General features: G+C 52.7%; 1 protein-coding gene across 1 annotated transcript; it reads right to left on the bottom strand.

Annotated features, from left to right (window-relative positions):
- Window positions 1-6720: 6720 nt before the first annotated feature.
- Window positions 6721-9257, bottom strand: LOC124703860 (tubulin alpha-1 chain-like). Its single transcript, XM_047236103.1, has 4 exons — window positions 9062-9257; window positions 8153-8387; window positions 7684-8054; window positions 6721-7565 (listed from the first exon to the last, which is right to left on the bottom strand). Exons 1-4 carry the CDS (start codon window positions 9152-9154, stop codon window positions 6909-6911), a joined length of 1356 nt encoding a protein of 451 aa, XP_047092059.1. The 5' UTR covers window positions 9155-9257; the 3' UTR covers window positions 6721-6908.
- Between the last annotated feature and the right edge of the window lie 4671 nt (window positions 9258-13928).

Here is a 13928-nt window from a genome sequence, read left to right on the forward strand (position 1 = left end):
ACTTGTGGGTCATCACGCGTCCAGCCAGGGGAGCGGCGCTTCAATGTCGACATACAGGCACGTCGGCGACATGTTGACGTTCACGCGGGCACGAGAAGCGGGAGGAAGGCGCGAGAAAGGAGTCAAAGGAGGTCGCGGTGGCCTTTCGGCGGGTGCAGGGGCGGCTGCCGTTGCCGCCACGCGGGCCACCGTAACCCTACCCGGAGGCCTCGTGGTCGTTTCGACCGGGCCGAAACCAGCCACCACCTCCCTTCTCCGCCATGGCCTCGAGGTAGCTAGGGTTTGGGTGGAGCACCGGGGTTTGGGAAGATTCCATGAGGGTGGGGACTAGAGTGAGGGCGGCCGGTGACCTTCATTTAAGAAAAACAGTGCGCGTGTGGGCCTGAGACTCCTCGCCTCTCTCGGCTACTAACGCATGGGCCCATTTATTTCTCGGGAAGACATGCATGGACATGTGCGTCGTCCGCGGCCACCGCAAACCGAGTGGATAAATGTGTTCGAAATGAGCTTATAACAATCCCGCGATCCATATGAGGTTGGTAGTTGGGGCTCACATTTGAACCACGCGAACCGCGACGGGCGTCTAGCAGCCCGTTGGAGTTCATTTCAAAAGCAAAAAACATTTATTTCTTTTTTGTGGCCTTTGAAGTGCAAATTAATTATAAATTATATTTGCTACTACAAGGCGCAAACCCTCGACACTCGACCGTACATTTTCTTATTAGCCTCACACACATATGCGGAAGTAGTCTACGGCTCTACGCAGGCCCCCACAAGTGATTCTTCGGAGTGACATGTGTGAAACGCGAACGCCGAACTCCATCGTCTCCCCGGGAGCATTTGTATCTGCAACGTTATCATGTACCACGGTCCATGTAATCATGCACTTTCTGTTCCGTGATCGCTCGCTACTGTTCAGTCGGGCATAGCTACGATTGTACAATACTCCACCATAGTATTCTATTTTTCTGCTACTGCTGTGTCAGAGTATTGTCCCCAGAACACCAATCTCACAGCACTATCCGATGGTTCAGCTGTCAGGTGCAAATGCAACCGGGAGCCAAAACTCCACTCCCCTACTCTATTATCTTATACCGACTTCAATAAGGGCACTTGAACGTTCAAAGTTAGCAATGTTGAATTAAAGAATAAAATAGGGTCATATGAAAGTGGAAGTTTCTTTAGATCATGTGCTCTCGGGGCAAAAGAGTTTAGACATGGAAATATTGCCATGTATAATTTGTTCAACTGCACATTGTAATGATAACACATTTTTTGGGGTTTGATAGACAAACTAGAGCACCGATATTATCTATCTCCTTTTTTCCTGAAGCTCACGGATGAATTCATATTTTAAAATAATACATGATTCTTTTGGTTAGAAAGCATATTGTACTGGCAATACTCATAATGATTATGTAAGAATTTTAAATAATAGGAGAACCAAAACACACCTGAAAGTAGGGATCAAACCGCTGAGAGAAAGGCATGCGCGGCCACCTAATATGTTTCATGGCCGAAGGAATCATCAACAATAGTCAACTAAGCTATTTACCCTTTGAAGTTACAAAGGACACGATGATGCAAGGGATTATATATGTAGATTGTATCTTGCCTAATAAATCCGCCAACTCATATATTTCTACCTTCTCTGTTCTACAGAAAGCAACTACAAGAAGTCAGAATCAACAAAAGATGGAACTTGGTATTTATTCTAAATGCAATTAGCTAATCAAAGATTATGAAGACACCATAGGGATAGCACTTCAGCTTTACTAATTACTGTAGCTGAAAAAACATTACATGCTACGTTCTTGGGTGGTGCTTAATACTCATCAAAATATAATTGGAAATGAGATTTTCATGTTTATTTTAGGTATGAATTGCAATGAAACCGGAATTCTTATACGCAAATCTGATTTTCTTAAGTGATTCTCAAAAAATAAAATCCTTAGAGCATCTCCAGTCGCGTCCCCCAAAGCGTCCCCCAAAGGGATTTGGGGCGCGCCGGAAAAAAAAAGCGATCCAGCCGCGTCCCCCAAAGCTCATTTTTGTCCGGCGCGGCCCGATACGGTGTCCGATGCCCCGAGCCCGTCCCCGTCCCACAGGGGACGCTCCGGGGACGCCGGACACAACGAAAAGCGAGGCCAACCGACGCGGGGCCGACCCGTCAGCGGCACGAAAGGCTAAAACCCCGTCGCCTACCTTTGGTCAAGCGGCGTTAATGGCGTCCCTGTTTTCCCAGGCGACGCAGGGACGCGTCTCGTCGTGCATGGCCGCGTGGCCGTCCGCGCCGGAGTTATTGCGTGCAACCACCCGCTGACGCCGCTGTTTTAAGACGCTCTGCAGTTATCGCCGCTCGTAATCCTTCTCGTCGCCGCCGCCTCCCCCCTCCCAGATCTTCTCCTCGCCGCTCAAAAAATGTCGAGCTCGTCCTCCCGCAAGATCGCCGCGGCGAACGGCTTCGGACGCGGCAGCCTCACCGTGGCGGAGGCGTGGGCGCCGTACCACGCCCGGTATCCGGTCCCGCCGGACATGCGGCTGCCAAGGCCGGCGGCTGGAAGATGGCCGTGAACGGCATTGGCGTTCCGCCGCCGCCGAGCCGAAGACGGACCAATGGAGGGACGCCATCAAGGCCCGTCGGGCTCAACTCACCGCCGAGGAGCGGTTGGATCCGACATGGGCGGTCAACGACAACGACGCTCGGTGGACGACGTACTTCCGGGCGAAGTACGACATCGAGATGCACAGCGACCGACAACCTTGTCGGCGGCCCCAACAGCTGGAACAGGGAAGGCCGCGCCCGTTGCGGGGCGTTCCGGGCGCACCCTCGAGAACGTCATCCGCGGCCTCCGCAACGGCGCTCCAAGGGCTGGAGATGCCGTCGCCGCCGCCGCCGTCTCCTCAATGGCAGCCGAGGAGGACGGCGTACTCGTCCTCCTCGCACTCTTCTTCCTCGGGACCGGCGCGATCGACGCCGTCCTCGTCGTACCGGTCGGCGCCCTACACCGTCCCCAAACGGGAGGTCAAGGAGGAGCCGGCGACGCCCGTCAACACGAGGCGTGGCGGTAGCGGCAGCGGGCGGCGGCAAGGGAGGCGCGGCGGCGCCCTCCTCATCCCGAAGCCGGAGGTGAAGGAGGAGCCGGAGGAAGCGTCGCGCAGCGGCGCCGCGGCGGAGTACGAGCGGCGGCAGCGGCTCATCGCCGGCGGCGACGACCCCGAGGACTGCCCGAGGGCTGCGAGCGGCGTTCTTGGCGTCCATGGACGACAAGGACGCCCGGAGGGGCGACCTGGACGCGGCGATCGCCATGTCCATCCGCGACTCCGGCAAGCCGTCGGTGGACCTCACCGACGGCGGCGAGCGCAGGACCAAGCGGCTTGGTGAAGGACGAGCCCGTCGACGAGCGCGTCAAGCGAGGAGGTCGTCACCGACGAGATGTACAACTTCCAGCGAGTACTACGACGCCTCCGGCCGCCGCAAGTGGTTCTAGATTAGGTTTAGTTTTACAGTTAGTCAAATTTCGTCCGAATCTATGTAAGTTTGGACGAATCTAATCGAATCTAGTTAAGTTTAAAATTTGCGAAATTTTGTTTGGGGGACGCGACTGGGGAGCGACGTCCCCCAAACGCGGCACGAACGAAACACATCCCCCAAACGCTCAATCCGGCTCGATTTGGAGGACGGTTTGGGGGACGCGGCTGGAGATGCTCTTAAATTTTCCCTCAGTTTTAGATTGTTGGCCATGTCTTCAGAAATGAAGGTTTCACCATTCACATGATTCGAAGAGATCAAACCAGCATACTCTGAGTACACACGTACCAGAGCATAACCTACTGTATGCTGACACGGAGACACCTATGTTTCAACTCAATGAAAGCACAAAAGGAAAAATAATAATTAATCAAGAAAAGGGGGAATTTGGGCTGACATACCATCTGTAGGGCAGTACTTCTTTCCGCAAGGCTGCATGGGGAGAAATGGTGGAGAGAAGAGTTTCTGACTGTCAATAATTATACATATGTCATGTTGAACAGACTACTCTAAGTGGATTCTAGAGCTACAAAATCTTGCAGGCCGAGAAATACAAATAAACGTACCTGACAATAAAATTCCACTGAAACTTAGATCTGGGAAAAAAGAGTTATTCCATTATGAATCTTAGCAGCCCCGTATACTTGAGTGAGTGAGAGATATCATTATTGCAGGAACCCAAAATCCATACCGTTCGGTGCCCAGGAAAAACGTCGCGTGGAGAAAGAGAGGAAATTGCACATAGCACCATATGTTGGGGCATGTTTTGCAGAGAACCACAACCTTGTCTTGTTTTTGCACAGAACACCATATTTTGTTGTAATTGTTGCACAAAACACTAAATAGAGATATTAGCTCGTTTGACACACAATTAGGCTCATGGGTTGGTTATGTGCTGCCCGCAGAAGGCAACGTGTATGCGCGTGTCCTCTCGGAAAATCCTCGAGCCCGCCCATTAGTGGCCGAGGGAGGTGAGGAGACGCGGGCCCACACACATGTACAAATACAGGCTGGTCTTAATAAATGAAGATCGCGGTCGCGCTCCAATCACTTGTCGTCCCCACGCACACGCGCTAGCTGATCTTAATAACCAGGCGTGGAGGCTGGTGTCGGCCATCCTGTTGCGCGGCTCCGCGTGCCGGCCGGAGATCCTCCGCAGCCAAGCCCACCTCCAACTGGATCTGCAGCGGGATCCGGTGTACACCTTCGACTCCCCGATGTGGAGATGGTGGTTTGAGGCCGAGCACGATGCTCGGCGGTAGATAATCAAGGCGCCCTTCGAGGGCCTCAACGACGATGATGTCGACAATGAGGCCTAGGAGGCATACCAACCGCTGCCACCGCTGCCCGTGAAGGAGGAGGAGTACGTGCCAACGAAAGACGAGTGTTCATGGTACACCTTCCCTACACCACGCCACAGGCGTCCCGAGGAGCGTACCCGATGGATTGGCCTCGAAGCGGCCATCCAGGCGTTGCAGCAGGCGTTGCCACCACCGTCGTCGCCTGCGCCAGAGAACCTACCTACCCCTCGACCATTTTGCCCCTGGACCAGGGGCGGGCCCTAGTATTGAGAATGAAAAAGTGGACTAATTCCAGAGGAGGGAGGCGACGACGATGGTTAGAGACCGAGATGGTGGCGGCGGGGTCGAACAATAGGAAGAGTTATGCGGCAGGTCCTAGTCGGGATCCACGCCAGAGTCCACGTATATACTGTCAGTGGGCTTATGGGACTAATTGTGTATCAAACGAGGTAACGACCCTACTTAGTGTTTTGTGCAACAATTACAACAAAATATGGTGTTCTGTGCAAAAATAAGTCATGGTTGTGGTTCCTTGCAAAACATGCCCCAACATATGGTGTCATGTGCAATTTCCTCGGAGAAAGAGTTCCAGGCGAATAGAACGACCAAGCCTGAGAGAACAGTCTGACAGGCAAGGTAGTTAAATTTTGGACCGCTGTATGCATCAATGATTCGACTGGTGGCAGTGAAGCAACATTGACTTGAATGGCGGTAGACAATCAAGTCAAATTTGTAGTTTTGTACCTACAGAACAACGAAGAAAAATTCAGATGAGGAAATAAGAGGGAACAGTCAAACTGAATTCCAGCATGGGAATCGCGACCAGTGGAGCAACTGTGTTGATCTTGAATGCCAGCGGACAATGAGATCAAATTTATACCTGCAGAGCCACAATGAACAAACTCATGAGGAAATAAGAGAAAAAATCATAATGAATTTCTAGCAAAACGCAATCGGAATGCAATGGACTTTAAAAGGTCCTGGAATCAAGAGAGGACGACAAAATTCTTGAGCGGACAAATGAACTAACATGACAATTGCGACGATCACCTGATTGAGTAGGTGGTAAAGAGCATAAAGATCTAACTCGATGGGTGGCAACTGTGGCTAGTTGTACCTGAAATTGGAAACTTGATTTAGGCTGGTGCCAATGCACCGCCCCACTATAGCCTCGCCACGTTAGCTTTTTCCTCACTCTCACCCCACTCTTATCCCACCTTGCCAATGCATGGGCTATAATGAGAGCTCTCATTTCTCTCTCCTCCCTACCGCCTCCCTACCGCCCCCACTAGCACCACTATCGCCTCCCTCTCGCCTCCAACGCGGGCTATAGGCTGGCGGTACCGCGCCCTAACGCCGGGCGCCAGCTCCACCGCCCGACGCCGCCCGCGTTGGCACCAGCCTTAGTGTTCGAAAAGTATTGAGAAGGTTTGCCGATGACAACTAACAAAGTGGCGAAAATGAACTACTTTTGAAGCTGTCAACAACATTGGAATTTCGTCAAACAGCTGAAGGGCACTAACATGCTGCATAGCTGATAATAAGCAAAAGGAAGGTTTGAGATGAGCAAGGTTGGGCTATGCCGACCCGACGTCGCTCCATGTCTGCGGGCGTCTGGTGGTCGATGCAAACGATGCGCCGAGTGGAGATAAATCGGTGGCTAGTCTCCTCGTATGTCTGTGGCAATTCACAGTAAGAGCATCGACTAATTGCTGAAATTATTTGGTCATTATCACCCCGATAGAAAGAGGTTAGGAAACAATCCATTGCACAGAATGGATGAAGCATACACACACAAATGCCTAAGTATTCTGTGATCAGCATTCAGCAAGAGCAGGACACAAAGGAAAGAAAAAATTGCACAGGCTAATGAAACAGGACAATACGGAAGCAAACAGGACAGAACAAATTCAGCGAGATACTTGTTCCACGAAGTACTAATGAAGCAGTTCAACACCGACACAGCAAGCTCTCAGGCTTACAACTCGACACCCAGACACAAGTTCAAGAACAGGACAGCAACACAGTAAAGATAGGCAGAGGAGTTAGCATCCTCCGAAGAGCGATGCAGAAGATCAGTAGTCATCCTCATCCTCGCCCTCCTCATCGTCGCCGCCCTCAGCGCCGACTTCCTCGTAGTCCTTCTCCAGGGCAGCCAGGTCCTCACGAGCCTCAGAGAACTCGCCCTCCTCCATGCCCTCACCGACGTACCAGTGGACGAAGGCACGCTTGGCGTACATGAGGTCGAACTTGTGGTCGATGCGGGAGAAGACCTCGACGACGCTGGTGGAGTTGGAGATCATGCAGACCGCCCTCTGCACCTTGGCGAGGTCGCCGCCGGGCACCACGGTGGGCGGCTGGTAGTTGATGCCGCACTTGAAGCCCGTGGGGCACCAGTCGACGAACTGGATGGTGCGCTTGGTCTTGATGGTGGCCACGGCCGCGTTCACGTCCTTGGGCACCACGTCGCCACGGTACATGAGGCAGCAGGCCATGTACTTGCCGTGGCGGGGGTCACACTTGGCCATCATGGACGAGGGCTCGAAGGCGCTGTTGGTGATCTCGGACACGGAGAGCTGCTCGTGGTAGGCCTTCTCCGCAGAGATGACTGGGGCGTAGGAGGAGAGCATGAAGTGGATCCTCGGGTACGGGACCAGGTTGGTCTGGAACTCGGTCACGTCCACGTTCAGGGCACCATCGAACCTCAGGGAAGTGGTCAGTGATGAGATCACCTGCAGACAAGAGCAGCACAAGTTCCAAGCATCAGTTTCACATCACAGGTTACACAGTAGTGGAGTACAAGTACAAAGTTATCTGAGATGCAGGGCAATGTCGAATAGTTCAAGGTACCTGAGAGACGAGGCGGTTGAGGTTGGTGTAGGTGGGCCTCTCGATGTCCAGGGAGCGCCTGCAGATGTCGTAGATGGCCTCGTTGTCGAGCAGGATGGAGACATCGGTGTGCTCCAGCAGGGAGTGGGTGGAGAGCACACTGTTGTAGGGCTCAACAACAGAGGTGGACACCTGAGGAGACGGGTACACAGTGAATCCCAGCTTGGACTTCTTTCCATAGTCCACGGACAGGCGCTCGAGGAGGAGCGAACCAAGGCCGGACCCAGTTCCACCACCGACGGCGTTGAAGACCAGGAAGCCCTGAAGGCCAGTGCAGTTGTCGGCCAGCTTGCGGATGCGGTCCAGGCAGAGATCCACAATCTCCTTGCCAACTGCAGGGGACAAAAGCAAACCACACATGAGTGAGCAATCAACAATGGTTGTTGAGTCAGATGCTGGTATGAAACGGGGACGGGATTTGGGGAATTACTTGTGTAGTGGCCACGGGCGAAGTTGTTGGCTGCGTCCTCCTTGCCGCTGATGAGCTGCTCGGGGTGGAAGAGCTGGCGGTAGGCGCTGGTGCGGACCTCGTCGATCACGGTGGGCTCGAGATCGACGAAGACGGCACGGGGCACGTACTTGCCTGCCCCGGTCTCGCTGAAGAAGGTGTTGAAGGCGTCATCACCACCTCCGATGGTCTTGTCACCGGACGTCTGGCCATCAGGCTGCAGGCAAAATCGAGATGTTTAGTTGGATGCAGGGGATAATGGCATCACAAATCGAAACTGAACACGATGATACAGACTAGTTACTTAATCAGATCTGTAGGGTAATACATGAAAGCCTAGAGTGCACAGTTAAAACATTGGTCTCTATACTGCAATTTTAAATCAGATCTACTCCAACCCGCACAACAAAATTAAATAAAAAAGTACTTGTTCCGAAATTAAATTAAGACCAAATGATTTAGTTATACAACGGGCACGACATGAACAGATCAGATCGAAATCAACAGGTACATTTATAATTGCATTTAAAGCTATAAATCCATGCAAATCAATTACGGAGAAGCACTAGGCCTAATCATGTGTGACTGATTCGCAACTACCGACAACAATCAGTGGAGTGAACATCGCGTCCTGCAGGAGATTAACCCAAATGGAACACAAACCCAATCAACCACACAACGTAGTTCAGATCGCGCACCAGTTACAGCCTAGATGGCCCGAACCAGAACAGATCTGAGAACTAAACCGCAAACATTTCGCACCAAACTCGAATCCCGACTCAGATCCACAAGCCCCGAGACGGAAAACCCTTCTCCGGCCAATCGAGACCAGATACAAACGAAACATCACGACGGGCGGAGGAAGAGGAGGGGGGAGAAGCGGTGCCGAACCTGGATGCCATGCTCGAGGCAGTAAAGTTCCCAGCACGCGTTGCCGACCTGGATGCCGGCCTGCCCGATGTGGATCGAGATGCACTCCCTCATCTTCGAGTCGGGGGTGGGGGGAGCTCGACGAGATCTGGGAAGGGTGTGAAGTGGGAGCGGGAGGAGGAAGGAGACGGGCGGATCGAGCCGGCGTTTGTGAAGACGCCGGATGTGTAGTGGCTCTCCCGCTCGGCCCCCTCGCCCCCTTTATAGCCGCCTCGGCGGCGGCCCGGTTAACCTAACGGCCGTTTCGGTCGCCGTTTAGGCTGGGCCCCACGTCGCCAGGCTGGCCGCGCTCTGGTTGGTGCGGGTACGACGGGCGGTGGACCACTGACGTGTGGGGCTGGGAGTAGGAGTTCGTGAGTGTGGCCCACGTGTCGGTGGGAGAGGGTGGTGAAGGTTTTGGTGGACCGGAGGGTGGGAGGATGGATTGTGCGGGACGGCAAGGGAACGTTGGCTCCGGTCGCCGACGGGATTCGAAATTTGAAATTCGTAAATGTGCGCCGCGGTTGTGGTCACGGGAGAGGAGAAAGACGGGGCTGCCCCTCTGGGTCTGGGGAAATATCTGGTGTAGCGGAGGAGGCCACCCGACAGGCACGGGACGCCCATGAATGGTCCAGCGGTGGACACCCACTTGTTCGCTGGAATTGCTCCATCGAAAGCCTACTAGGTATGGCTGAGTTGATTCTTTTTATTGTTTCAGAACAAATAGATAAATGTTGTTTATTAATTAATTAAATTAAAGACTTATAATAGCACTTGCAGTGCAACAAGTTGTCTTTTGGGTGCACTTTGGTGCGACAAGTTGCAACTTGGAGGGACTGGTGCAACAATTTGAATTTCAGGTGCAAACTCGCACATAATTCCTCTGGTGTGCCACGGTGTAGAATGGGCACGCGTTAGACATCTAGTAAATTTGAATCGAGCGGCGACGATGACGGCGCCGCATTGTCGATGTTTGCATATGGCCGATAAAACCGATGGTGTGAACCATGTGGCGAGTCATGGGTTTGGCAACGAAGGCTAGGAAGAGTATTGCTTGCCAACAGCTTCGTACACTGCGGGGAGTGGGAAAGGGTTAGGAGTGAGAGCGTGAGCGAGTGAGAGTGTGAGTGAGTGGCGTGAGGCGCCCCTCCGCGCGTCGTTCGCCTGCCCCCGGCGGCGACGGTCCCTTCCTTCTTCTTCCTCCCTGCGGGTTCCGGTGTGCCCCATGGACGGGTGTGTCTCGCTCCCCGGCTCCGACAGTGGGGACTCCGTGACTGCGCGCCCCGCCCCCTCCCCTACGCTCGGTCGTTGTTGCGCCGGCAAACCACCAGCTAGGGTCGAGGGGTTGGGATGCCGGAGCTGGCCCCAGCCGGGTCGCCAGGGCGCCCGAGCCTCCAGCGCCGGCGGTTGGTGGTGGTCGCGCGCACCAGTGGCACGTCTCCGAGTCGAGGCAAACCCGGAACATGCGCCGCGCCATGGACCGTGCCTCCCATGACCGCAGGGGTTTGCCGGCCTCTAGGCCGCCCGCGGGCGCCGCTGCGAGGATCCCCGCAGCCCTGCACGGGTGCTGCTACAACTATGGCCAGGAGGGCCACATCTCGGTTGACTACACCAACGCCACGCTCTGTGTTCGCTGCTGTGGCACTGAGCACACGTCCAGGGACTGCAAGCGTCCGCGCAGCTCGCCGGCTGGCTCGCCTCCCAGGCAGGTGGCCCCGCCGCTGCGGCTCGCCGCGGCTGGCAGGGAGGTGGCGGCGCAAGCTGCTGGCCCCGGTCCGGTGCGGATGGAGGATGGCCGCTCTTGGCGCGACGTGGTTTCCAGCACCTCGGCGGGAGGGACTGGCGGTTCCTCAGCTGCCGTGGGGTTTTCCGCGTTGTTCGCCCCATCCTCGCCGTCTGCGGTTCCATCCCTGGGGACGCAGTGCGCGGGCAGTGAAGACCAGCCGGAGCTCTGCTACCTTCTGCCATCCCAAGGGATGGTGCAGCTTGAGGCTGATCTAGACCGCGCCGTCATGGTCTCCGTTTCTGGTGCCCGAGGTGAGGTCTCCCTCGACATGTCGGCGGTGGCCATCCAGCAGCGGCGCAGCTTGACGCCCATGGACTTCTCCATCCGAGCTTTTGACCCATCGGACTTTCTAATCTTGTGTGTGTCGCTCGAGGTCAGGGACCTGCTCGTCCACACCGGCGTCGTCGTCTCTCCTTGCGGCTCGCTACACCTTGAGCCTTGGTCACGGCAGGTTGGAGCGGCACCACGTGAAGCTCTCTTCCTTGCGGAGGTGGAGATTCGTGGCATCCCAGGCCACGCATGGGCTGAGCGCACGGCGAACCAGCTGTTGGTGGGCTGCGGCATCATCGACGCCATCGACTCGGCGACGGCGAGCCGCAACGACATGTCCAGTTTTCATCTTTACTTGTGGACTCACGATGTTGCAGCCATTCCAGCGGTGCGCTGGCTCTCGGTTCCCGAGCCTGGCTCAGGGCTACGTCTCCAGGTCTTCATGGGCCGCCGCCAGCCACCGTCTGAGTCACCGCAGATGCTTTGGTATCGTATCCGGTTCTGGGTTACGAGGTGGCTCGTTGGTGGTGCACCCTCCTCCGGCTCCGAGGCTCCTGATGCCCCACCTGCCGAACCTCGCCGTCCGGCTCGCAGCACCGACGGAGATGGAGATGACGCCGGCCCGGCCCGCCGGAGGAGGAAGCGTCATGCACCTCGGCGCTGCCGCAACCACCGAGGTCGTTGCCAGGAGGAGCCCCACGACGCGGCCGCTGCCGTTGTTCAACGGGCCATGCTTGGCGCGGATTCCGTCCCGGATCGTTGGGTGCCCGCACAGCCGCCGCCACCATCGTGGCCTCTGGAGCTGCTGCAATCTCCGGTCTTAGGGCTGACGTAAGCCCTTCTGTTGTTGGTGGGCCAGGTGGGCGCCATCTCGGCCTGACGATGCGCACGGATGCTATATTTCATGTGTATCTATTTTGTGTGCACATGTTTCTTTGTCATATACATCTTCGTGATATTGGCCACTTAGAAAAACTTATACACATAAGAGATGATACATCTCCATTTCATATCTTATTTATTTTTTGTGTGTTGATTGGTCATGCTAAGCAATATAATTCATTGAAGACTATGTTGGTGTTTTTTGCTTATGCTTGTAATAGTTTTATAATATGCTTTGTCATGCCTTTCACATATCCTCCTGGTTGAGCTTTTTATTATGGCGCCTCTTACTTGTTGCTCAACCATTTGTTTGTTGCAAGTGTTAAGCTTAATTTTCTATCTATGGTCGATTCCAAATGTTTGTGCTTTTAAAATGTTAATGAGGGTGTGAGGATTCCATGTTATGCATATTGTATTCAAATGCAACAATCTAATTTATGCATGTACCTTGGGGAGCTTCCTCATTTTATTTAAACACTATTTTGTGGTGATCATTAGATTTTAATTCACTTGGTATCTTTTGTTTTGAATGATATTATGGGAGTGATGATTCCATGATTGTGCACTTTATACTCCAATGCAAATTGTTTAGTTTTGTGCACAAACCTTGGGGAGCTTCCGCATATTATTCAAAGCACTCTTCTTGATCTTATCATAATATCTATCTTTCCCTTGGTATCTTCTTTATAGTTCATTTAATTGCTTGCTTCATTTGTTGAAGCGTCTTGACTTTGTTATCTTTTTGCAATCTTTGATCCTCGTTATAGTGTGATTCTTTTCGAGTATTTGTCATTGGATACATGCATTTGATTTCACTCAAATTATGAGAAATGCACACCATATGGAGGAACTCTCACTATATTGGTCTTCTAAATTTTTCACCTATTTCGGCAATTGGTGCCAATGGGGGAGAAGTTTGGAGGGTTTAAGGAAATTTGGTTATGTCTTTACTTTGTGCTTAAGCATGTGCCTTTCTTGCATTGCATCGTGTTGCTTCGCATAGTTGCATATTTAGAGGAAACTCCACCAGGCTTTGAATGCTAATGTATGCAATGAAATTCAAGTTCATTCACACGTGCATATATTATGGGGGAGCTCTATGTACTCAACTTGTTTGTTACTTAAATTCCTATATAAACCCTCTCAAAGAGATTGTCACCAATTACCAAAATGGGGGGATTGAAAGTGCATGGATCCCCATGTGTGGTTTTGGTAATTGATGACAATCTTTATGGACTAATGTTTGCATTGAGTTATATTTTGTAGGAGTGGTCCATAGGCAATGCTTGAACCATATGTTGGCTTCAAGGTTGCAATAATAAGAAATTGATGAAGAGTATCAAGTGTCAAGTATGTCTTGAAGATGAAGATGTAGTGAGCCCTCAAAGTTAACTTCAAGACATCAACATGATCAAGAATGAAGAAATGAAGCACAAGTTCAAGATGAGCCAACTCGAAGAGATCATATGCTTGAACCTTGCCATCTATATGGTGATCATGGATATGTGAAGATGCGCCAAAGAAGAAGCTCTCCCATGGTGGATTATGGGGGAGCAATTCACAAGACTTCGTCAAGCAAGCACAATCAAGAAAGGTGTTTCATCTTGTTGCGGTCAAGATAGTCATCATCGAGCTCAAGAGGAACGTGCAAAGTTAAGGTTTGCTCTTTATAGAGTTTCTTTCTTACCGGTCTCATGGTGTAGTTGGAGACCGGTTTATAGTTTAGTTGTCGTACTATCAAGAGGGCTCTCGAGTGAGTAACTCGATCGTATCGTTCGGGGAGAGCTCAGACCTTTGCATCTTTGCATCATATTTCTTGGTTGTTATTTGGATCTTATCCATGTGGTGATTTAGAGCTTGTGGCTATTTCCATAGCAAGCTCTAGTTCATCGAAAACGAATTCCGCATGAA

This window comes from Lolium rigidum, chromosome 3 (assembly GCF_022539505.1).
Source record: "Lolium rigidum isolate FL_2022 chromosome 3, APGP_CSIRO_Lrig_0.1, whole genome shotgun sequence".
NCBI classification, from domain to species: domain Eukaryota; kingdom Viridiplantae; phylum Streptophyta; class Magnoliopsida; order Poales; family Poaceae; genus Lolium; species Lolium rigidum.

Excerpts from the sequence above, each read along its gene's own strand:
- LOC124703860 (XM_047236103.1), bottom strand. The coding sequence starts at position 9,154 with ATGAGGGAGTGCATCTCGATCCACATCGGGCAGGCCGGCATCCAGGTC. Across the intron at positions 8,055-8,152 it reads CGCCCGTGGCCACTACACAA|TTGGCAAGGAGATTGTGGAT; the intron begins GTAATTCCCCAA and ends TGTCCCCTGCAG. Across the intron at positions 7,566-7,683 it reads TCAACCGCCTCGTCTCTCAG|GTGATCTCATCACTGACCAC; the intron begins GTACCTTGAACT and ends TCTTGTCTGCAG.